Here is a 22,845-nt window from a genome sequence, read left to right on the forward strand (position 1 = left end):
TGACAGAGGGTAATAGGAGATGTCCCCTAACGCACTGGTATGTTTACTTTTGTGCGATTTTAACAATACAGATTCTCTAGTGGGCACCCCGCTGGTTGTACAGCTAGAGCCGGCATCTTGTCTCTTCATTGAATTTAGGGACTCTCCCTTAAAGTTGCCAGAAAGGACAAGCAGCAGATACACACACGCTTTGTACAAGTAGTATTTTTATTTGGAAATAGACTTTCCACACACAGAGCATCAGAATAAGAGATTCACAGAATCCATCACATACAATGTACACCGGGCCACAAAGTCATTCCAGACCTTCCGATACTCTGGATGTATTTACAAGCCGAAGTCTATTCCCAGGGAGGTCTGGGCTATAAAACCGCAGAATGCGTCTCAGAAAAAGTCTGTATTGAAGTCATACGCATCATCAGCGTCCTCCGCTTTATCAAACTGCACCGACTTGCCTGCCGTCTTCTTACCCACATCTGTAAAGACAGAAGATTAACAGAAAATAAATCATCTACAGCTGATAACGATTTAACGGACACCTAAAGTGAGAGGGATACGGAGGCTACCATATTTATTTCTTATTGAACAATGCAGATTACCTGGCTGTCCTGCTAATCCTCTACCTCTAATACTTTAAGCCATAAACCCTGAACAAGCATGCAGATCAGGTGACTGAAGTGTGGCTGGATTATATGCATGCTTGTTTCAGGTGTGTGATTCACACACTACTGCAGCCAGAGAGATCAGCCGGACTGCCAGGCAACTGGTATTGTTGTTTAACAGGAAATAAATATGGCAGCCTCCATATCACCCTCACTTCAGGTGTACTTCAATGTTGGAATTACTATTTGCACAGGTATGATTACTCGCTAGATAAATGGATTCTCATGAACAGAGAAGGAAAATGAGAGAATGGAAGATGTTAGTTAATTCTGACTTGCATGCAAATTTTATGCAGCTGACAATTGGGCCAATCAGATGAACGTCCTATAGCTTTCAGCAGGTTCATTTCCAAACTGCATATAATTTTCCTGCTAGGTAGAATGATCAGCATCTCCTAGCACCAGAAAATGCCTCATCCCAGACAGCCCTGTACCAAACAGGTCTATATATGTTCCCTTCACTGGTGCAACCATAGACCCTGTGACCTCAGGGGGGCGCCACTCCTCTCCCCACCACAAGGAGCAGTGTAATATTCCCTGCTCCAGCGCTGCATCATGTCTCCTCCTCCAGGCAGCCACACGCTCTGTGCTACCATCCTCTGCCTCCAGATGCAGGTCACGTGATCAGTAGTCGGGTATGTAGCACAGAGTGTGTGGCTGCTGGGTTGGGGAGCAGACCGGATGCAGCTATCTGCTCCTTCCTCTCTACACCACAAGGAGCAGTATAATATTCCCTGCTTCTGCGCTGCATCATGTCTCCTCCTCCAGGCAGCTGCACGCTCTGTGCTGCCATCCTCTGCCTCCAGATGCAGCTCACGTGATCAGGTATGCAGCATAGAGCGTGCACAGCAGCTGGCCTGCTCCCTCCTCCTCCCACCACAAGCAGTGTAATATTACCTGCTCCAGCGCTGCATCATGTCTCCTCCTCCAGGCAGCCACACGCTCTGTGCTACCATCCTCTGCCTCCAGATGCAGGTCACGTGATCAGTAGTCGGGTATGTAGCACAGAGTGTGTGGCTGCTGGGTTAGGGAGCAGACCGGATGCAGCTATCTGCTCCTTCCTCTCTCCACCACAAGGAGCAGTATAATATTCCCTGCTTCTGCGCTGCATCATGTCTCCTCCTCCAGGCAGCTGCACGCTCTGTGCTGCCATCCTCTGCCTCCAGATGCAGCTCACGTGATCAGGTATGCAGCATAGAGCGTGCACAGCAGCTGGCCTGCTCCCTCCTCCTCCCACCACAAGCAGTGTAATATTACCTGCTCCAGCGTTGCATCGGGACACCTCCAGGCAGCCGCACGCTCTGTGCTGCCATCCTCTGCCTCCAGATGCAGCTCGTGTGATCAGGTATGCAGCATAGAGCGTGCACAGCAGCTGGCCTGCTCCCTCCTCCTCCCACCAAAAGCAGTGTAATATTACCTGCTCCAGCGTTGCATCGGGTCTCCTCCAGGCAGCCGCACGCTCTGTGCTGCCATCTTCTGCCTCTAGATGCAGACGACATGATCAGGAGTCGGGTATGCAGCACAGAGCGTGCGGCTGCTGGGTTGGGGAGCAGGCCGGATGCAGCTGGTCTGCTCCCTCTTCCCCCCACAAAGAGCAGTGTAATATTACCTGCTTTTGTGCTGTATCATGTCTCCTCCAGGCAGCCGCACGCTCTGTGCTGCCATCCTCTGCCTCCAGATGCAGGCCACATGATCAGGAGTCACATGATCAGGAGTCACATGATCAGGAGTCGGGTATGCAGCATAGAGCGTGCGGCTGCTGGGTTGAGGAGCAGACTGGATGCAGTTAAACATTACACTGCTCCCTGTGCTAGGGGCCCCCTTGATAATTTTGACTGGGGGGCCCAGGGGCAGTTACACTCCTGTTTTTTCCAAATATGCAAATATTTATCGGCTGCCAGATATTCTCAAGTTATCTATACTGATGTGGGGGTGTGGCTTATGACCGCACAACCATTCTTCTTTATGGGCTTTGCCTATTATGTCCACCACAAGCAGGAGACCATTAAGTGAATACCTGGCAGGCGTCTACCAGAGGCATAAGGTTAGGTATCTGCCAGTGCACCAAAAATGTAAGGTATCCCGGCAGGCAAATCTAAATGTGTGTGTGAGTGAGTGAGTGAGTGAGTGAGTGAGTGAGTGAGTGAGAGAGAGAGAGAGAGAGAGAGAGAGAGAGAGAGAGAGAGAGAGAGAGAGAGAGAGAGAGAGAGCGGAATACTGAAATGTGTGGAGACAATATGCAGCGCTGCCTAAACATAACCTGCACAAGTAATGCTCCGAAGAGCTTCTGTAGTTGTAACACAGCATATGAGAGAGAGAGAGAGAGAGAGAGAGAGAGAGAGAGTGTGTGTTGCATTTGGCTTGTAGCCTCTCTAGACAACAAGGCCACCCTCTACTCTAGCGGTCCATCAGACAGGCTCTGTTGGAGAGGACATACACAACCGATGGGGAAATAAAACTGCGGCAATTCAGCTCAGCAGTTCCAGAGGAGGTGTGAGGATAGACCTCCAAGCACTCTGTACACACCTGACTGTTTATCTGCTGAACTCTCGCCGGTTTTCTGGGGTTTTTCCTGTAAGAAAAAGAATAATTAAGTCAGCGCCCGTCACAGCTGGACAATATCTTATTATTCATCAAATCGCTCCAATCCTGACTACACAGCGAAAAAAAAACTGAAACAAAAAAACCTTACCAGCGTGTGTGTAGAAGCCACTGATCATCATTCCCTGAACTATACACTATGACCATTCGCTGTACTATACACATGAAAGTAGGACATTCATATTGCAGGTATATAAAGGGAACCTAAACTGACCAGAAAAGAACAAGTTTTCCTACCTGGGGCTTCTACCAGCCCACCGCAGCCGCCCTGTGACATACTGATCCTGCAGTCCCCCGCAGCGCCCTCGGCAAGTCAACAGCTACTGCACATGCACGCAGCCCTGACCGTGCGCCCGTCCTTGATCGCGTTCTGTGCATATGCAGTAGAGATTTCTGCATACTGCGCATGCGCCAAGTGCTGCCGTCCACAGGAGCGTGATAAGGAGCTGCAGGGGGTCGGAGGAAACCCCAGATAATCAAACTTTTTTTTTTTTATAGGTCGGTTTAGATTCACTTTAATAAAAAAATAAAATACTGTGCTAGCATTCAACGTTAATGTTTGTTGCTACTGTACGCTGGGGACTAAACAGAGGATTATTTTACCTCTTCAATGTCCTCCTCTCCCTCCCCTTCATCATCATCCTCCTCCTCTTCACCACCATCATCTCCATGTTCCTCCTCCTCCTGCTCCTCTGGCTTTGGTTCCTCTTCCTGTAGTTCAGCCTCGTCCATCACACCGCTTGTCATCTGGGAGAAGCTAAATAAGATGCTGCTGGAGGGACTCGGACTATTCAAGCCTAAAGGGATATCACAGAACACAAGTCTCAAAACTCAGCCAGCAGGAGGACAAGCAGCAGCAGGAAGAACCTGCAGGAATGTGAGGATGGTTATCAGCGACCCAGAATTGTGATTTCATGAATGAAACTAGCTGTCTATACGTACAGCACACCAGACCACAGCCTGTGGGCACCACAGGAGGGATTGCAATACGGCCAAATCGCAGAGCCTGCAGCGTTTGTGCTCCAATGCAAAGTATATCAATGCTGCAAAATCGCTTTTGAATCACCATTAAAAAGCGATTTTGTGAGCAAAGATCCTGCTTTAAAGGATACCCCAACTGAAATGTGACAGGATGAGATAGACATGTGTATGCACAGTGCCAAGCACACTAATAACTATGCAGTGTTCCTTTTTTTATTTTTCTGCCTGAAAGAGTTAAATATCAGGTATGTAAGTGGCTGACTCAGTCCTGACTCAGACAGGAAGTGACTACAGTGTGACCCTCACTGATAGGAAATTCCAACTATAAAACACTTTCCTAGCAGAAAATGGCTTCTGAGAGCAAAAAAGGGGTAAAAAAGGGGATTTTCTTATCAGTGAGGGTCACACTGTAGTCACTTCCTGTCTGAGTCAGCCACTTACATACCTGATGTTTAACTCTTTCAGGCAGAGAAAGAAAAAAAGAAACAGCATAGTTATTAGTGTGCTAGGCACTGTACATACACGTCTATCTCATGTCACTTGTCACTTCAGGTATCTTTTAAAGTTTTACCTGCCAGCCAGGTCTTTTAGCTCTGTGTCAGCTGGCTTCCGGTGTGTAGTCCCACCCCCTTGCAGAAAAGGTCATTGGCGTCTTTCTGTTTGGAGATACAGCAGCGCTAATGCCCTTTTCTGGAGGGTAGTTAAGACTTTAATAATAATAAAAAAATAAAAATAAAAAAAAAAACGCAAATAGGAAGTTGCTGTACTGCCTTCAGTAGATTGTACAGCTCTTTGACTCACCCAAAAATCACGCTGCAAAAACTACACAATGTGCAATCGCTGCTCACAGTCGGCGCCATGCCTTACTCTCCGTCCGACAAACACAGCCCTGCGCTCACAACCAAACTATCACTAAACTTTATAGACATTCAGCACTTCCACACTGGGCGGGGCCAGGAATGACGCTCACCTTTTATGACGCTTTCATTCGCCTCATCCAGAGCATTTACATCCACTCCTTTCTGCATTTCAGCCCTTTGCTCATTGGTGATGTGAAAGCTGGAAGAGACGGCAGGCGGAGTGTGGTAACTGAGCCTCGCTCTGCGGAAGACAATTTATGAGGTCATCAGATCACTGTTACATCATGGAAAGGCATAGCGTATATATTATATCTCACCCCATCCAGTCATTCAGGAACAGCCTGGCTGCTGCTTCTGCATCGGCCACCGCACCCTTCTTCAGCATCCCTCTCCTGCGGGCAAGAAAGTCCAAGAACTCAGACGGGCTTCTGAAGTCCGCGATGTTGTAACGCAGCATGATCTAGGAAGAGAGCGGAATACTGAAATGTATGGAGACAATATGCAGCGCTGCCTAAACATAACCTGCACTAGTAACGCTCCGAAGAGCTTCTGCAATGTTGTAACACAGCATGAGTGAGTGAGTGAGTGAGTGAGTGAGAGAGAAAGAGAGGAATACTGAAATGTACGGAGACAATAGCCGGTGCTGCCCACTCACAACCTGCACTAGGAATGCTTCCCCTGCATGCGTACCAGGAAAATGAATACAGACACCTCACATAAGACCAATTATCAGACTAGCAGAAGAGGTTTTCCTCTAACAATATTTCGGAGCACTACATTTCCATGATGAGTGGTAAATTTCAGGTTTCACAACCACAGCAATGTTTCTGTAGGAGTGACATACCTGCTGCTTGTCACAATGTTCTAGAATAACTTCTACAGATTTCAGAACATCCTCCGTCTCTTTCTGCAAGGCGCTCCTCATGACCAGGGTGACGGGCGGGTTATCCGGGGACACCACAATGCTGGGACTGTCAATCATTCTGATGCTTTCATCAATATTCACTTCTTGCATGAACCTTCGGGAAAGAAAGAAAAATGGCCGATATGACATAATTCAAAGGCGGGAACAGAAAAAAATTAACTACAGCAGAAAACTAGACAGCTGAATACACAAGTTAAAGATAAGAGTTATTTAACACCCAATGCAGTTAACCATTTTAGGAGTTAAATATCTTTTCCGGTTTACTCAAATATACCCTTTTTTTTTTTTTAAGAAAACCTGTAGGGGGAAAAAATGGCCAATTTGGGTACCTCAATAGAGGGAAGACTGAATGTTCCCGATGCTTCCCCCATACTTCACCACTGGGCCGTTCCAGTAATGTCCCCTCCGCAAAACTGCTTGTCAAACCAGTCATGCATATGCCGTAGCACGGACCGGTTTCGCGAGAATGGGTCCAGGCTACAGCCCATGCTTGAGCCTCCTGTACAGTAGTAAGAACCCAATCGAGCTCGGCTATTTGCACAGAAACCGGTCCATGTTACTGCACAGTGCAGCTCGGCTATTTCCCCCGAAATCGGTCTGTGCTACCGCGCAGTGCAGCTCAACTATTTCCCCCGAAACCAGTCCGTGCTGTTGCACAGTGCATCTCGGCTATTATCCCCGAAACCGGTCCGTGATACTACACAGTGCAGCTCGGCTATTTCCCCCGAAACCGGTCTGTGCTACCGCGCAGTGCAGCTCGGCTATTTCCCCCGAAACCGGTCTGTGCTACCGCGCAGTGCAGCTCGGCTATTTCCCCCGAAACCGGTCTGTGCTACCGCGCAGTGCAGCTCGGCTATTTCCGCAGAAACCGGTCCGTGCTGCTGCACAGTGCAGCTCGGCTATTATCCCCGAAACCGGTCCGTGATACTACACAGTGCAGCTCAACTATTTCCCCCGAAACCGGTCCATGGTACTGCGCAGTGCAGCTCGGCGATTTTCCCCGAAACCGGTCCATGGTACTGCGCAGTGCAGCTCGGCTATTTTCCCCGAAACCGGTCCATGGTACTGCGCAGTGCAGCTCGGCTATTTTCCCCGAAACCGGTCCATGGTACTGCGCAGTGCAGCTCGGCTATTTTCCCCGAAACCGGTCCATGGTACTGCGCAGTGCAGCTCGGCTATTTTCCCCGAAACCGGTCCATGGTACTGCGCAGTGCAGCTCGGCTATTTCCGCCAAAACCGGTCCGTGCTGCTGCACAGTGCAACTTAGCCATTTCTGCCTAAACCAGTCCGTGCTACTGCACAGTGCAGCTCGGCTATTTCCCCCGAAACCGGTCCGTGCTGCTGCACAGTGCAACTCAGCTATTTCCCCCGAAACCGGTCCGTGCTGCTGCACAGTGCAACTCCGCTATTTCTGCCGAAACCAGTCCATGCTACTGCACAGTGCAACTCGGCTATTTCCACTGAAACTGGTCCGTGCTACTGCACAGTTCAGCTCGGCTATTTCCCCCGAAACCGGTCCGTGCCACTTCGGGGATCCCTGCTTTAGAACGGCTTGGCGGAGAATGGGGGAAGCTTCTGGAGGATCCAGGAGGCTGAAGTTCTGCTTTCTTTTTAAATCGCCCAGGTTTCCTGTAATCTCTGTTCAGCTGCAACGTAAGAAGGTTCAGAGTTGGATTGTATAGACTCTCCATGAGATGGTCAGTTCCAATCTGTCAGGCTCATCATACACCAGATAATACATGGAATACCACCCCCCCTCCCCCATCAGTGCCGCTGTTACCTGGTAGTGCCGCGCAGAGAGCCCACGTTACACGCTCTGCTCTCCTTCATGCTGTTTATCAGGCTGCTCTTCCCCACGTTGGAGAATCCTACAGGGAACAACATCAAATGTAAATAATACATAGAGAGTTTCTATACAAGATAAAAATCTCCTGAAACCAAACTACGGTATGTGCAGGGCAGTGTTAAAGGGAACCCGACATGAGAGGTCTAGGGAGGCTGCCATGTTTATTTCCTTTTAAACAATAACAGCTGCCTGAAACAAGCACACGGAAAATCCAGCCACACACCAGTCAGAGCACCTGATCTGCATGCTTGTTCAGGGGCTATGGCTAAATGTATTACAGGCAGATGATCAGCAGGACAGCCAGGCAATGTGCATTGTTTAATAGGAAATAATGGATTTAAGGTTTCAGAGCATGGAGGCACAACACTGTTCAGATCGTTTGTGACAGAGGATCAGCAGGATCTTGCTTTTAGTGTGTGGGGCACTAGTCGATCCACCACAAGTTTCAATCACCCAAAAGTGGATCGCTTAAAGAACTCCAGTGAAAATAATGTAATAAAAAAAAAAAAAAGTGCTTCATTTTTACAATAATTATGTATAAATGATTTAGTCAGTGTTTGCCCATTGTGAAAAATGTTAAATCCCTGATTTACATTCTGACATTTATTACATGGTGACATTTTTACTGCTGGCAGGTGATGTAGCTGCTGCATGTTGTTTTGGCAGTTGGAAACAGCTGTAAACAGCTATTTCCCACAATGTAACAAGGTTCACAGACAGGAAACTGCCAGGAGTACCACAGTCCTCAGAGTTTCTTGTAGGAGGGGTTTCACCACAATATCAGCCATACAGCGCCCCCTGATGGTCTGTTTGTGAAAAGGAATAGATTTCTCGTGTTTAAAAGGGGGTATCAGCTACTGATTGGGATAAAGTTCAATTCTTGGTCACGGTTTCGCTTTAAAGTCCACCTGAACTCTTGCACAGGACAGAAGGAAAACAGAGAGTAATGCACCCTGTGTGTATGTAGAGAGTTTAGCCTGTGTAATTCCCCCCATCATCTGTGACTAATCACAACTAATTTCATCTCCCAGCTGTGTCAGCTGGCTGCCTCTGCACAGCAGCTAATTTGTTAACACAGGATGTTAAAAATATCTCTGCTTCCATGAAAGCAGGAAGTAAACACTGCACAGTTATTGCAGGATTTGTATCAGCTGTAACAAAAATGTTTTCTTTACAGATTATTATGCTGTTGCTGATATTTTAGAGCACAGAAGAAGTTATGAGTGCAGGTCCGCTTTAATCTCTCAATGGAAAACCCAGTCCTCTACGGGAACCTCACGGTGCTCAGCGAACCAGAAGAGTCATCACAGGTGTCGGGAGATCAGAGTTAGATCTGAGTGGTTGTGCAATAGTGACCGCTGGCATGCAGGGTGTGGGGTGTACAAAGTTAGAGGCAGACATTGCAGAACATGCGGTTGTGCAGCAGTGACCGCTTGCATGCAGGGTGACCTCAGACAAATTTGTATCGGGGACATCACACGGTGCTCAGAGAACCAAAAGTCATCACAGGTGTCAGGAGATCAGAGTTGGATCTGAGTGGTTGTGCAGCAGTGACCGCTGGCATGCAGGGTGACCTCAGACAAGTTTGTATTGGGGACATCACACGGTGCTCAGAGAACCAGAAGAGTCATCACAGGTGTCGGGAGATCAGAGTTGGATCTGAGTGGTTGTGCAGCAGTGACCGCTGGCACGCAGGGTGACCTCAGACAAGCTTGTATCGGGAGCATCACATGGTGCTCAGAGAACCAGAAGAGTCATCACAGGTGTTGGGAGATCAGAGTTGGATCTGACAGTCATCAATGGACATCAGACTTAGTAATTCTCCTCATTTCTCCGCATACATAGATGTAAGTCTAGCAGCGGGCAGAGTTTCTTACCCATCAGCCCCACTTTGATCCCTCCTTCCGGTGATGGGCGGAGCTCCCGCAGGACGCGCAGCAGGGAGTCGCGGCCGTGGCACACAGTTCCTTTAGACACATCGATGGCGCTGGACTTCATCTTCCGCTCATTGCTGGGCTGCAGAAATAGATGAGAGGGGAAAAACAATCATATAAAAGGTTTACTAAATTCATGGCACACCAAAACACTCCATAATGGATGCAGATTACACAAACCACTGACGAGGGAAAGAACCACACTGACCCTCACGGCGACTCGCTCAGAGAGGAATACAGCGTGTGAAGGTCAAACATGCAAGTTAATGAGCAAGCAATAAAGAAAAAAAATTCTGCTATGCTTCTCAACATTTTGGTAAGCATCCCTTGAAACCCCGTGGCCGCCAAATAACGTTAAATAGGCTTCTCTGTCCTCTTCGGCAGTCTCATTCCAGCGCAGGAACACCAGAAAAGTGCCCCCCCCCCCCCCCCCGGGCATGTGCGCTAGCTCTGTCCCGCTCAGGCTCAGGTGGAATAGCCGAGCCCGTTTGGGTTTGTACTACTGTGCAGATGGCTCCGGCCTGCGCAGTACCGCAGACCCGATCTGACCCAGCAAAACCCAGTGGGACAGTGCTAGCATGCATGGAAGCCAACAAGCGCAGACAAGCTGAGTTCTGCGAGTTCCAGTGGTGGAACAAGACTGGAGGAGGCAGACGGAAGCCTCATTAGATCCAGAGGCTTCCTCCTCCGAAGTGAATACTCCATAGCGCAGTGATGACTAACCTTGGCACTCCAGCGGTGACAAAACTACAAATCCCATCATGCCTCTGCCTCCAGAGTTATGCTAAGAGCTGTCAGAGTATTGCAAGGCCTCATGGGACTTGCAGCTCCACCACAGCTGGAGTGCCAAGGTTAGCCATCACTGCCATAGGGGCACTTTTAAAAATCTCAGGTTCCCTTTAATTAGCTATAAAACTAATTTAAAAGTGCTTTTTATATAGGATTATTGTCCAACCCTCTAAATTTGTTTTTACTTAACTACGTCAGTCCCAAGTACCCCCTGGACCCATCAGAAGTACATGCGAGTGTACGAGTACCATAGGTTGAGAAACTAAGATGCAGAGCATCGCTGGCAACTCTTGCAGTAAATGAATATTTCCTATGTCTCCAGTTACATTCCTCTCCCGGCTGTACTCAGAGTTGGATCTTGTGCTCATCAGAGAATCAGATCAGAAGACTCATCACACACAGCACAGGCCAGCGGCAGAAAAATCACCAAAGACATTTCCGATCGGTGGTATCGGATGTCATCATAGATTCGAGGCCCCACCAGGAATTCTTACCAGATTCTTCTCTCGCACTTCTGTGGAACATTTGAAGGCCACGGTTGGAAGCTCGTTGCTGAGGATCTGTAACCACTTCTCTATGTTGTCTTTGGGAACGAGATCTAAGGGGGGAAGAAAATGTATGAAGCACAAGTTTGACTTCAGTCATTTGATGTGCGACACGCCCTATGCAGAATAATCCCCACCTCACAAGCCCCGGTGTGATCGGGGGAGGAGACCGCATCTTACATGTATGCATTATTCACACCTGTAGCGTTTACTACACCACACGCTGCATCACTCCACCCCAACTTCTCTGACCAAAACCTCCCCTCATCTTCACATACATCACCAGACACACCTGTGGATCAATTTCCATCTTCATGGATGTATACATTTGTTCTGCTGACATACCGTATACATGACTTGCTTTGCTGGCATGTATGTCTTTATTCGCATCCTGATAGGCTGTGTGAAGTTACACCCTACAATCAGCACAAATAAAAACTTCCAGCGTGTTTGGTTAGTGCTACACTTGTGCTGCAAAAATAAAGCTTTGTGCTGCTTTTGTTTAGAACAAGGCTGTGGAGTCAGTCGATGAGTCAGAGCCAAAACAATTTTTGAGTACCTGGCATCGGTGGTTTCATAAACTAAGGAATCGGGGTCAGATGATTTTTGTACCCACGCCATAGCCCTGCAAGGGCTGTGGAGCTGGAGTGCAGGGTTCAGAGCAATTTTGGCTACCTAAAGTCGGTGGTTTCATAAACTGAGGAGTTAGAGTCTGAATATTTTTATACCAACTCCAGTGTCTTTGTTAGAAGATAGCAACAATTATTTTTTTCTCCAAATGACGACATCAACCAGCCCCCGCAACAGACCACGGACATGAAACTGGTTTGGTTGGGCAGTGCCGCAAAGATCATAGTTGTGTTTTTGATTGTTTTTGAGATAAAGTTTTTGCAAAGGTGTGTGTGTGTGTGTGTGGGGGGGGGGGGGACTTTTGATCTTTATAAAAACTTTTAATATCTCAAAAACTATAAAAGATACAAGGACTTCTGAGGCACAAATGGGCACAAACACAGCACTACCCATCCATACTGGCATCATGTCCGTGCAGGGATGTAGAGGAACTGGGTGACGACATTGGATGGAGAAAAAAAATAAAGTAATTGCTATTATCTTCAAAACAAAAGCAGTGCTAATCTTTATTTTTGTGGCACAAACATAGCACTGACCATACACAATGGAATTTTTATTTTTGCTGATTGTAGGGGGGCCATCTTCACAGGCTGGCGTTTACTGATGTAGCATTGCCTTTCCTTACATATCCTGTGTTCTCTAACCTTACAGTCCTCTGTAGCAAAGCCAAGGTTATGGAAATCAGTCTTATACATCCTCCAATTTCCTCATAAAATTCAGTATTTTCCAGCCAGGCCACTATCTGCATGGAGTTTGTATGTTCGGCCCGTGTCTGTGTGGGTTTCCTCCGGGAACTTAGGTTTCCTCACACGTTCGAAAAACAGAGATAAGTTAATTGGCTTCCCTCTAAATTGGCCCTAGACTATGATACATACACCACACGATACATACATTGACATGTGACTATGGTAGGGATTAGATTGTGAGCCCCTCTGAGGGACAGTAAGTGACAAGACTATGTATATATATATACTCTGTACAGCGCTGCGGAATATGTCGACACTATATAAATACTAAATAATAATCATATTCAGGAGTTTATCCCCCATCAGTAGATTCATTGACTGCTGTGAAATCCATTGCAGTATTCTGTGCAGCAGATGAGATCAGAGTTGGATCTGACAGTCTTCATTGTTTGCTCAGACTGAAAGAAAGGTTCTCCTCATATCTCACACCAATAATCAGCATATCATAATAGCCATTTACACTTCCAAAATGAACTTACCAGTTTTATTGAGGACGAGGACGAGCCTCTTGTTTGGAGACTGTAGGACAGCTTGCTCCGCCTGTAGGCACCGGCTGCCCAGAGGATCCCTGGAGTCCAACACCTCCAGGATAACGTCCGACGCCGCGATCATCTACACACACAGAGATCAAACAATAAAAATCTTCAGATACCACAGATCTGAAAGGTTGCATCTCTGGGCCCCCTAACTCTAAATAATACTCAAAATCCCACCCATATATGAGTCAAGCTACTAAAATCAATTCTGAATACAAACTTCAAAGCAATTATCCAAAATATTAACAACTGCCTAATAGTGTACATTCCCTTTGTGCTGTAAAAACAGCTCTGACTTGTGGAGGTCTGGACTACACAAGACCTGTGAAGGTGTCCTGTGGTATCTGACTATATATCTATAATACATATAATACACTATCATCCTATAATATAGTGCAGCTCCCCCTGGTGGTCAGGCCTGGACTCCACAAGACCTGTGATGGTGACCTGTGGTATCTAGCTATATATCTATAATACATATAATACACTATCATCCTATAATATAGTGCAGCTCCCCCTGCTGGTCAGGCCTGGACTCCACAAGACCTGTGAAGGTGTCCTGTGGTATCTGACTATATATCTACAATAATGGGCAGCACGGTGGCGTAGTGGTTAGCTCTCTCGCCTTGCAGCGCTGGGTCCCTGGTTCGAATCCCAGCCAGGGCACTATCTGCAAAGAGTTTGTATGTTCTCTCCGTGTCTGCGTGGGTTTCCTCCGGGCACTCCGGTTTCCTCCCACATTCCAAAAACATACAGATAAGTTAATTGGTTCCATCTAAAATTGGCCCTAGACTACAGTACTTACACTACATAATATAGACATATGGCAATGGTAGGGATTAGATTGTGAGCTCCTTTGAGGGACAGTTAGTGACAAGACAATATACACTGTACAGCGCTGCGTAATATGTCGGCGCTATATAAATACTAAATAATAATAATAATACATATAATACACTATCCGCCTATAACCGGCTTTCTCAACCAGGGTTCCTTGAGGACTCTGCAGGGGTTCCCTGGTATTTTTCGCCATCGTGGGGGAAGTATAATAGAGCACATTATATTAGGGGGTACTGTAAAAAGAAGCACTAAGTTGGGGATCAGCATAATCACGAGCACAGTAGAATGAGTGGCAGTGTAATAGGAGGTAGTGACATTTACAGCCTCACCTACTTGCCTCCGGAAAAATAAATGTAGGGGTTCCTCGAGATTAAAAAATTGTTTGCAGGGGTTCCTTCAGGGTAAAAGGGTTGAGAAAGGCTGGCCTATAATATAGCACAGCTCCCCCTGGTGGTCAGGCCTGGACTCCACAAGACCTGTGAAGGTGTCCTGTGGTATCTGACTATATATCTATAATACATTTAATACACTATCAGCCTATAATACAGTGCAGCTCCCCCTGGTGGTCAGGCCTGGACTCCACAAGACCTGTGAAGGTGTCCTGTGGTATCTGGCTATATATCTATAATACATATAATACACTATCAGCCTATAATATAGTGTAGCTCCCCCTGGTGGTCAGGCCTGGACTACACAAGACCTGTGAAGGTGTCCTGTGGTATCTGACTATATATCTATAATACATATAATACACTATCAGCCTATAATATAGTGCAGCTCCCCCTGGTGGTCAGGCCTGGACTCCACAAGACCTGTGAGGATGTCCTGTGGTATCTGACTATATATCTATAATACATATAATACACTATCAGCCTATAATATAGTGCAGCTCCCCCTGGTGGTCAGGCCTGGACTCCACAAGACCTGTGAAGGTGTCCTGTGGTATCTGACTATATAGCTATAATACATATAATACACTATCAGCCTATAATATAGTGCAGCTCCCCCTGGTGGTCAGGCCTGGACTCCACAAGACCTGTGAAGGTGTCCTGTGGTATCTGACTATATATCTATAATACATATAATACACTATCAGCCTATAATATAGTGTAGCTCCCCCTGGTGGTCAGGCCTGGACTACACAAGACCTGTGAAGGTGTCCTGTGGTATCTGACTATATATCTATAATACATATAATACACTATCAGCCTATAATATAGTGCAGCTCCCCCTGGTGGTCAGGCCTGGACTACACAAGACCTGTGAAGGTGTCCTGTGTATCTGACTATATATCTATAATACATATAATACACTATCAGCCTATAATATAGTGCAGCTCCCAGGCCTGGACTACACAAGACCTGTGAGGTGTCCTGTGGTATCTGATTATATATAATACACCATCAGTCTATAATACAGTGCAGCTCCCCGTTGGTCAGGCTTGGACTCCACAAATATCTGTAAAGCAATCCTGTGGGATCTATATATCTTTTTTTCAATTACTTTTGGTTCCCTTTTAGTTTTCTCCTAGGAGATAATTTTTATCTTTAAAATTAAAAAAATACGTTTTGCACTCTGCAACTGAAAAATGTAAAATCAAAAAGTATGTGAGGGGGTACTACCAAAACTGTTCTGAGAGTTTTCTAGCTTGCTTGGCTTAGAAGGTATTCTATTTATCATTTGAAAATTCACCTAGCAGAAAACTTACAAGATAAAGTGAATTTTAATTGGGCACAATGAGTCTTAAGGTGGCCACTAATAGTCCAATTTCTAGTGAAAGATCGTTCAAGCGATCTGATCGGATTGGTTTTAAATAATCTCAGTTGATGGGTACAATCAATTAGGAACGATTTTAAAAATAGTCGTCCGATTGGATTTTTGTCAAACCAAAATTTGGATTTTCTTATTGGTTTTGATAGATAGGAAGCAAAGATCGGTTCGTTGATGGTGTAGTGAACAAATTTTTCTCCATTCAGAAATATCTGATCACTCGAACGATTTTTTGCTAGAAATTGGATCGTTAGTGGCCACCTTAAGAAAGTCAGTAGGTGTCCATTGCGGGACCTCTTTCAGTAAGCACTAACCACTCCACACCCCCTATGAAGACATGCAGATTTAAAGATGTTTTGACTCAGTTATCCGTCACAATATGGTCTTTTTCAATGTGTCTCTTATCTTTACACTTGCCCATTTTACCTGCTTCCAACACCGTTTTCAAGAACTTATCACTTTCTGCATGATACTGTATATACCATCAACCGGCACTACAGCAGCAGCACAGGGGGCAGGCCGGAGGCAATAAGGGGCCATGCAGTGTTTGGGGACTGTTCAGACGATGCTGGTCTCCCCTCGGGTACAGGTTAAATACACTTCTCTTACTTTCCCAGATAGATTCCCCATATTAGAACTTACCTTATTGACTTCTATGCAGAAAGACTGGGCGGGGTTTTTAGCAGATAGACGGTTCTTTTTTGCAGATTTTTGGGCTTCCTTGAAATGAAAAAAAAAAAAACTATTTCAAATAACGGAATTTCTAAGTATACAAAAATGCCAACAAAGGATTAAACACAAATTAGCTTAATTTCTCTCAATAAAACTAAAAGAGAAATTGTATAAGAGGGTCTGATGTGTTTAGTGAATACAAAATGCATGTAGTGATGAGTTCATAAATGGTGGAAATGCTGTAATGTATGTTCAGTCCCAAAACGCAATTCCTCTCATATGGGTAGAATACAGTGGGTTATGTTTGCTTTCTATCGCTCAATGGCCTCAATTCACTAAGCAGTGTAGATTAATCCAATGAATGTTAGATAAAATACTGCACTCAGTGGTGTGCAAGTACAATTCATGTAGAATTTATGAACTTTTTAAGCGAATGTTTTAGACCTGGTCTAAAAATATTTGGTTATTCGACATGAACTTTGAATTCACAAAAGTGGGTGTGGTCAGTGGGTATATCCCGGCAGTAGACCAACTGGTCCCCGCCAGGGAAAATTAGCCCTGTTGTAATGGAAATTATTTCATATTGCATGAAGCGCAACACAAATAGTAAACTTCACACCATAATTTTTTTATTTTTTTTAAACATACCTACAAAAAAGGTTTGTTTAGTTTGAAGTGTCTCTGCTAACATCCAGAGAATTACTGTACCAGTTAATTCGGGAGAATAATGCATGGATCCGTATTTACCCGATACTTTAGACTACCTTACCAAGTGGCCACCGAACAATTTTAGACCTATTTTACAGAATGTCAACTGCATTTGTAAAATATTTAGGAAATTAAAAAATAAGAACAGAAATACCAAATGAGGTATTTTAACCCTCCTGGCGGTTTGGCAAAATCCGCCAGGGGGCAGCAAATACTTTTTTTTTTTTTTCATGTAGCGAGACGAGGTCTCGCTACATGATAGCCGCTGCTCAGCGGCATCCCCCCAGCCCCTCCGATCGCCGCCGGCGATCAGGAGATCCCGTTCAAAGAACGGGATCTCCTGGAGGGCTTCCCCTGTCGCCATGGCGACGGGGCAGGATGACGCCACCGACGTCGTGACCTCAAAGGGGACTCCGATCCACCCCACGGCGCTGCCTGGCACTGATTGGCCAGGCAGCGCACGGGGTCTGGGGGGGGGGGGGGGGGGGGCGGCTGCGGCGACGCGTATAGCGGCGGATCGGCGGCGATCGGGCACTGCACGCAGCTAGCAAAGTGCTAGCTGCGTGCAGCTAAAAAAAAATTATGCAAATCGGCCCAGCGGGGCCTGAGCGGTGCCTCCCGGCGGCATAGCCCGTGCTCAGCACGGGCTTACCGCCAGGGGGGTTAACAAACAGTTGATTTACCCAAATGGCCTAAGTAAATTGAGGCCATTTTATAAAATGCAGGACAAAACTATGGAAACATTGACCACCTCTCAGTGCTTGACTGATAAATGTCTTTTTCCAGATCAACCGAAAACCAATCAAAAGCGCTCGTACTTAACAGATATTCAAGGAAGTCTGAAACTAAAATAAAAACAGATACTTACCTAAGGAGAAGAAGGCTCTATGCTGCCTTCCCTCTCCTGATCCCATCGTTCCGGCTCTGGCTTTCCAGTTAGCTGTCTGACCATTGGATGAAATACTGCTCTTTCTGCCGCTACCCGAGGCTCTACGTACTGCGCATGCGCGATGGATCGGAGACTGCCAACAGGGGAGCCAGTGCAGGAACGACGGGATGAGGAGAGGAAAGGCTCTGTAGGACTCAGAGCCTTCCCCATCCTTAGGTAAGTATATTTTTTTATTTTCACTTCAGATTCACTTTAACTCAAGCTAAAGGGTTTATTGTTCTGAGTCTATTAAAACATCAGGCAGTGTGCGTCTGGCTGTGAAGCCTCGATGGATACCAGCTATCCCGGCTTCAGCTTATCTCATGGAAAATGACAGCAGAAGCTGCTTACACCCAGATCGCGAATGAATCTTTACCTTCTTAGCCTTTGATTTGGATCTTTCCTTTTCCTTCCTCTTCTTCTCCTGCTCTTTCTGCCTTGCGAGCTTCTGGGCATTCTTCAACTCCTCTCTCTGCAGGAAGTAAAGAGAACCACCTGTGAGTGACGCCAAGAGGCACCCAGACAAAACATAGGACTACAGACAAGCAATCAACAGCAATACAAGCACCGGCAGCGAGAGTTACCTCCGCCATCCGCACAGACAAATAAAACATTCAGACATTACCTGTTGCTTTCGCAGCTCTGCCTCCCGCAGAATGTCTTCCTTGAAAGGGGCGGAGTTGGGGACGCTGAGATCTTTCTTCGGCTTTCTGTAATTGCCGGACTGTTTTCCTTTCTTTGCCTCTTTTTTAACTTTCCGATTGTGTTCTCTGACCTAAAATGATTTATTTTAATAGCATTAGTAAAGTTAGTGATGAAAATTAAAGAGGAGGGAAAAAGTGTGGCAATTCCTCCATAAAACAAAATATAATGGCTGAAGCACATTTGTGATTGATTACAAAAACACCACAGGCGTCCTAGGACGAGCTTGTGTCACAGATGACCGCGATTATCTTACTGGTTTAAAGGACAACTGAAACGAGAGATATGGAGGCTGCCATCTTTATTTCCTTTTAAGCAATACCAGTTGCCTGGCTGTCCTGCTGATCCTCTGCCTCTAATACATTTAGCCATAGCCCCTGAACAAGCATGCAGCAGGTCAGGGGTTTTTGACGTTGTCAGATCTGACAAGATTAGCTTCATGCTTGTTTCTGGTGTGTGATTCAGACACTTCTGCAGCCAAATAGATCATCAGGTCTGCCAGGCAATCTGCTTTGTGTAACTAGAAATTAATATGGCAGGTTCCATACAGGGCCGGTTCTCTCATGAAACAAGGTGAAACACTTGCATCAGGCACAGGGATTACAGGGACAGCATGTTTATACAGCCAACAGATCTCTCTAAATAACCTCCAATAAAGGTGCCCATACACCAGGCGACTTGGTGGCCGAACGACCATCCAATTCGATTATAATCGAATTGGATGAAAATCGTTGCCGCCAAGTGCATGCCCGACCGACAAAGCGACCAATTTCAGAACAGAAATTTGTTGCTTTGTCTATCGCACATGCTGCAAGATGCCGGGCTGAAGTTGCTTGGTCGGTTGTGCGGCGGTACGGCAACGATTTCCGAGCAAGAGACAAGACTACAAAACCCCCACCGCAATGCGGTGCCCCCCACGTGTGCATTTATACGTTACCTGTCCTGTTGAAGCCTCTGCGCGGTGTCTTGTAACCTCAGGGCGGTATTCCGTATGCACTACTGGCGCATAGCGTCTGACGACAGACACTATGCGCCAGTAGCGTGTATGAAGAGCCGCCCAGAGGTTATGGGACACCGTGCTGAGGCTGCAACAGGACAGGTAACGTATAAATGCACACGTGGGGTACATTTACACATGGGGGGGCAGCGAGCTCAAGCGATTCCCTGAAGATTTCATGCTGGAATCGGCCTGTAGTGTATGGGCAGAATTGACAAGAGACAAATTTATCTATAATCAGATTCGATTTGAGATAAAAATTGTCTCTGTCGAATCTACCCATAATCTTCAGGTCTATGGGCACCTTTAGAGATCCGTGTCTCTTGGTCGGATCTGCCCATTATCGCTGGCTATATGGCTACCTCTACTCCAGTAACAGGAGCATAGATCCTCATGTCAGCCGCCCAGGACACTGAACTCCCCTCCGCCCCCCCATGCAGAGATCTCCTGCAGTTACAGAGACACGTACCCTTTTCTGGATTTTAAACCGTTTGCTACATGACATCCGCTTACTGGACTTCCGCAGCTCTGCAGATGACAAGAATATAAATGTGCTGATTAGTATAAACAATACTGAATAGTCACATCACACAAGAGACGTCAGGAGAGATTGAACCTACCCTGCTACGACAATGACATTCCATAGGATAGAGCCACTCCCCCTATCTGCATATAGATAGCTATATTATTCTACATAAGAGTCAGTGGCGTCACCTAACAGTTTATGTGTGCAATTCCCCCCCCTCCCCCCATATCACCACACTTACAGGGGTGCTAGTGCACTTTAGGGGACACAGCAGGAAACCTCACAGGGGACAGTTCTCCAATCACAACACCCTCTAGAGCAGGGAGGTCAAACTCAAATACAATGGGTATCATTCATAAAGAGGCTGTCGGTAGTGCGGGAAAACACCGTTCTTCTCCGCAACCGGTAATTAAGACTTCTGGGTGGGCATTCATAAAGAAGTTGCCTGTTGCGATACAAGTGCGGAGGTTTTCTGGAGGAAGCTGGCGGTAGCGTGGCGGAAGACATGCGGAAACATAAAAGCTGCCCGATTCCCTCCGTGCGCTCCTCTGTCTGATGCTGCTTGGGAGGTCCGTCCCATTCATTTACATGTAATCCGCCCGCCTATCGCTACTGTCGAGCAAGCGGTATTTTCCTTCCGGATACCGCTTGCTCTAATCTTTATGAATGGACGTGTTTGTTACTTTTTCTAGATAAATCTAGAAAAACTCCGCACAAGGCGGAAATGTATCGCTCTGTCAGCTTTTCATGCGGAAAGAGCCTTTATGAATGGGGATTTTGCAGAGTGGTCGGTAAAGTCACCGGTATTAAGCATTTCGCATGCGGAAATGCTTTATGAATGATACCCAATGTGGGCCGACATTGAACACCGGAACCTAGCCGAGGACCAACCTCAACTGGCCACCTTACTCCCTTATAAAGTTCCCTGGTGTCTAATGGCCCTCTTCCAACACCTATATAGTTCTTTAGTATCTATATACATTCTAATTGGCTGAATAGTGTGGGCGTATCATTACTACAACCTATCTGAAAGCTAGCAGCTCAAGAGGGCTCTGTCCAGCCAATCACATTAGTGGAATTTCCCTATGGACTTTCTCATTGGTTTACCTCAACCATACTAGCACTAAGTTATCTTCATGTACAAAATATACAGTACTTTTCTTTATTACATGTTACAGTACTGTATAAGCTGCTTTATAAGTAGTTTAAAGGAACCCTGGGGCTAAGTATAATCATTTATACTTCTCTGGGACTTCCCTCCAGCCCCATGTAGGCTGTTGGCCCCCTCGCCACCCTCCTGAGCCGCTCCGACACTCCACCCTCTGGTCCAGGATATTCCCCAGTCACGCTTCACTACACGTGTGGCCCAACCGCGCCCCAATCATACCAACTCGGCCAGGAGCATTCTGTGCATTACACTCCCGGATACAGGAGCGCGATTGGGTGTGCATGTGTACTGGAGTGCGATTGTGGAATTCACGGGGGAAGGCAGTTTCACTATATACTCTATAACACAGGACTACCTGGTTGTAAGCAGGAGACAGTCTTAATAATATACATATTCTATAGGTTAAAGCCAGTGGTGTCATGCTATGGTTGTACATACCATACATTATATATAACATATGATAGGTAATGTGAGCAGCAGAGCCCCGCCTCATATCTCCATACATACAGCTAGATTACATATATCCTATATGGCAGTCAGTGATGTCATGTTGTGGCTGTACACACATGCTATATAATAGACAAGTGTCCTGCGTCCCTCCGTGTCAGTGCTTTTTAGCACTGCGCATGTGCAGGGACAAGACGAAGAGACACCGCCGAGAGCCGGAGGACGGGGCCAGACGGGAAGGTCGTGAGTGCGCGCACGGCGGATTACTGACAGACCTTCCCGTTTTCAAATGGGCTAACGGTCACTAGTCTCTTTATATAATTTCCGTGTCTCTGCGTCCTGCTTTGTCCGTGTCGGTGCTTTTTAGCACTGCACATGTGCAGGGACAAGACGCAGAGACACTGCAGAGAGCCGGAGGAGGACAGGGCCAGAATGGGTGGTCGTGTGTGTCGGATTAGTGACAGACCTTGCCCAGGCTGAGAGAGAGAGAGAGAGAGAGAGAGAGAGAGAGAGAGAGAGAGAGTGAGTGTGAGAGTGTGAGAGTGTGAGAGTGTGAGAGTGTGAGAGTGTGTGAGTGTGTGTGTGTATATTCCTCTATGGCCTTTATGCCCCATGCCCTCCCCTTTTCCCTACAACCACCTCCCATGCTGATGTTTTGCTTTGGCAATGCTAAATGTATTTGGTCCTGCCTATAAAGCTTATTTTGTATTTAATGTATGTACAGCCACATGGCACCACTGACTCTATCCTGTAGGATATCTGTATATAGTAGTACCCTGTATAGCAGGTAATGTGGGCAAACCCTCCCCCATATCTCCGTATATACAGTCAGCTATGTATTATTCTACAGTATAAAGTCACTCACTGGGCCGCTTCATGACTGCGCTCCGGCCTCGGGGACAGCAGCACGTGGAAAGAGGCAGAGCGCGCCCCCGCACCGCACGTCATATCCGGCCCCCGGCGTGCCCGCGCCCGGAACTCCCAGCCGAGCCAATAGGATTCTCCGCAGCCCGGACAATGGAATCCATTCAT

At 46.6% G+C, this 22,845-nt stretch overlaps 1 protein-coding gene and 2 non-coding genes across 3 annotated transcripts; all 3 read right to left on the bottom strand.

The window, feature by feature from the left end:
• Positions 1-189: 189 nt before the first annotated feature.
• Positions 190-22,775, bottom strand: GNL3 (G protein nucleolar 3). The gene is made up of 15 exons (XM_068251884.1): positions 22,679-22,775; positions 20,142-20,200; positions 18,599-18,748; positions 18,350-18,445; positions 16,308-16,385; positions 12,999-13,131; positions 11,093-11,196; positions 9,753-9,891; positions 7,810-7,897; positions 5,949-6,123; positions 5,422-5,564; positions 5,215-5,345; positions 3,867-4,060; positions 3,189-3,234; positions 190-476 (listed from the first exon to the last, which is right to left on the bottom strand). The coding sequence occupies exons 1-15, from the start codon at positions 22,689-22,691 to the stop codon at positions 385-387; spliced, it is 1,641 nt and encodes a 546-aa protein (XP_068107985.1). The 5' UTR covers positions 22,692-22,775; the 3' UTR covers positions 190-384.
• Positions 9,637-9,709, bottom strand: LOC137533744 (small nucleolar RNA SNORD19). The gene has a single exon (XR_011024209.1). It is a non-coding gene; the product is annotated as a small nucleolar RNA SNORD19 (small nucleolar RNA).
• On the bottom strand, positions 12,867-12,944 carry LOC137533743 (small nucleolar RNA SNORD19). Its single transcript, XR_011024208.1, has one exon. It is a non-coding gene; the product is annotated as a small nucleolar RNA SNORD19 (small nucleolar RNA).
• Positions 22,776-22,845: the final 70 nt, after the last annotated feature.

Source organism: Hyperolius riggenbachi, chromosome 9 (assembly GCF_040937935.1).
Source record: "Hyperolius riggenbachi isolate aHypRig1 chromosome 9, aHypRig1.pri, whole genome shotgun sequence".
In the NCBI taxonomy this organism is placed as follows: domain Eukaryota; kingdom Metazoa; phylum Chordata; class Amphibia; order Anura; family Hyperoliidae; genus Hyperolius; species Hyperolius riggenbachi.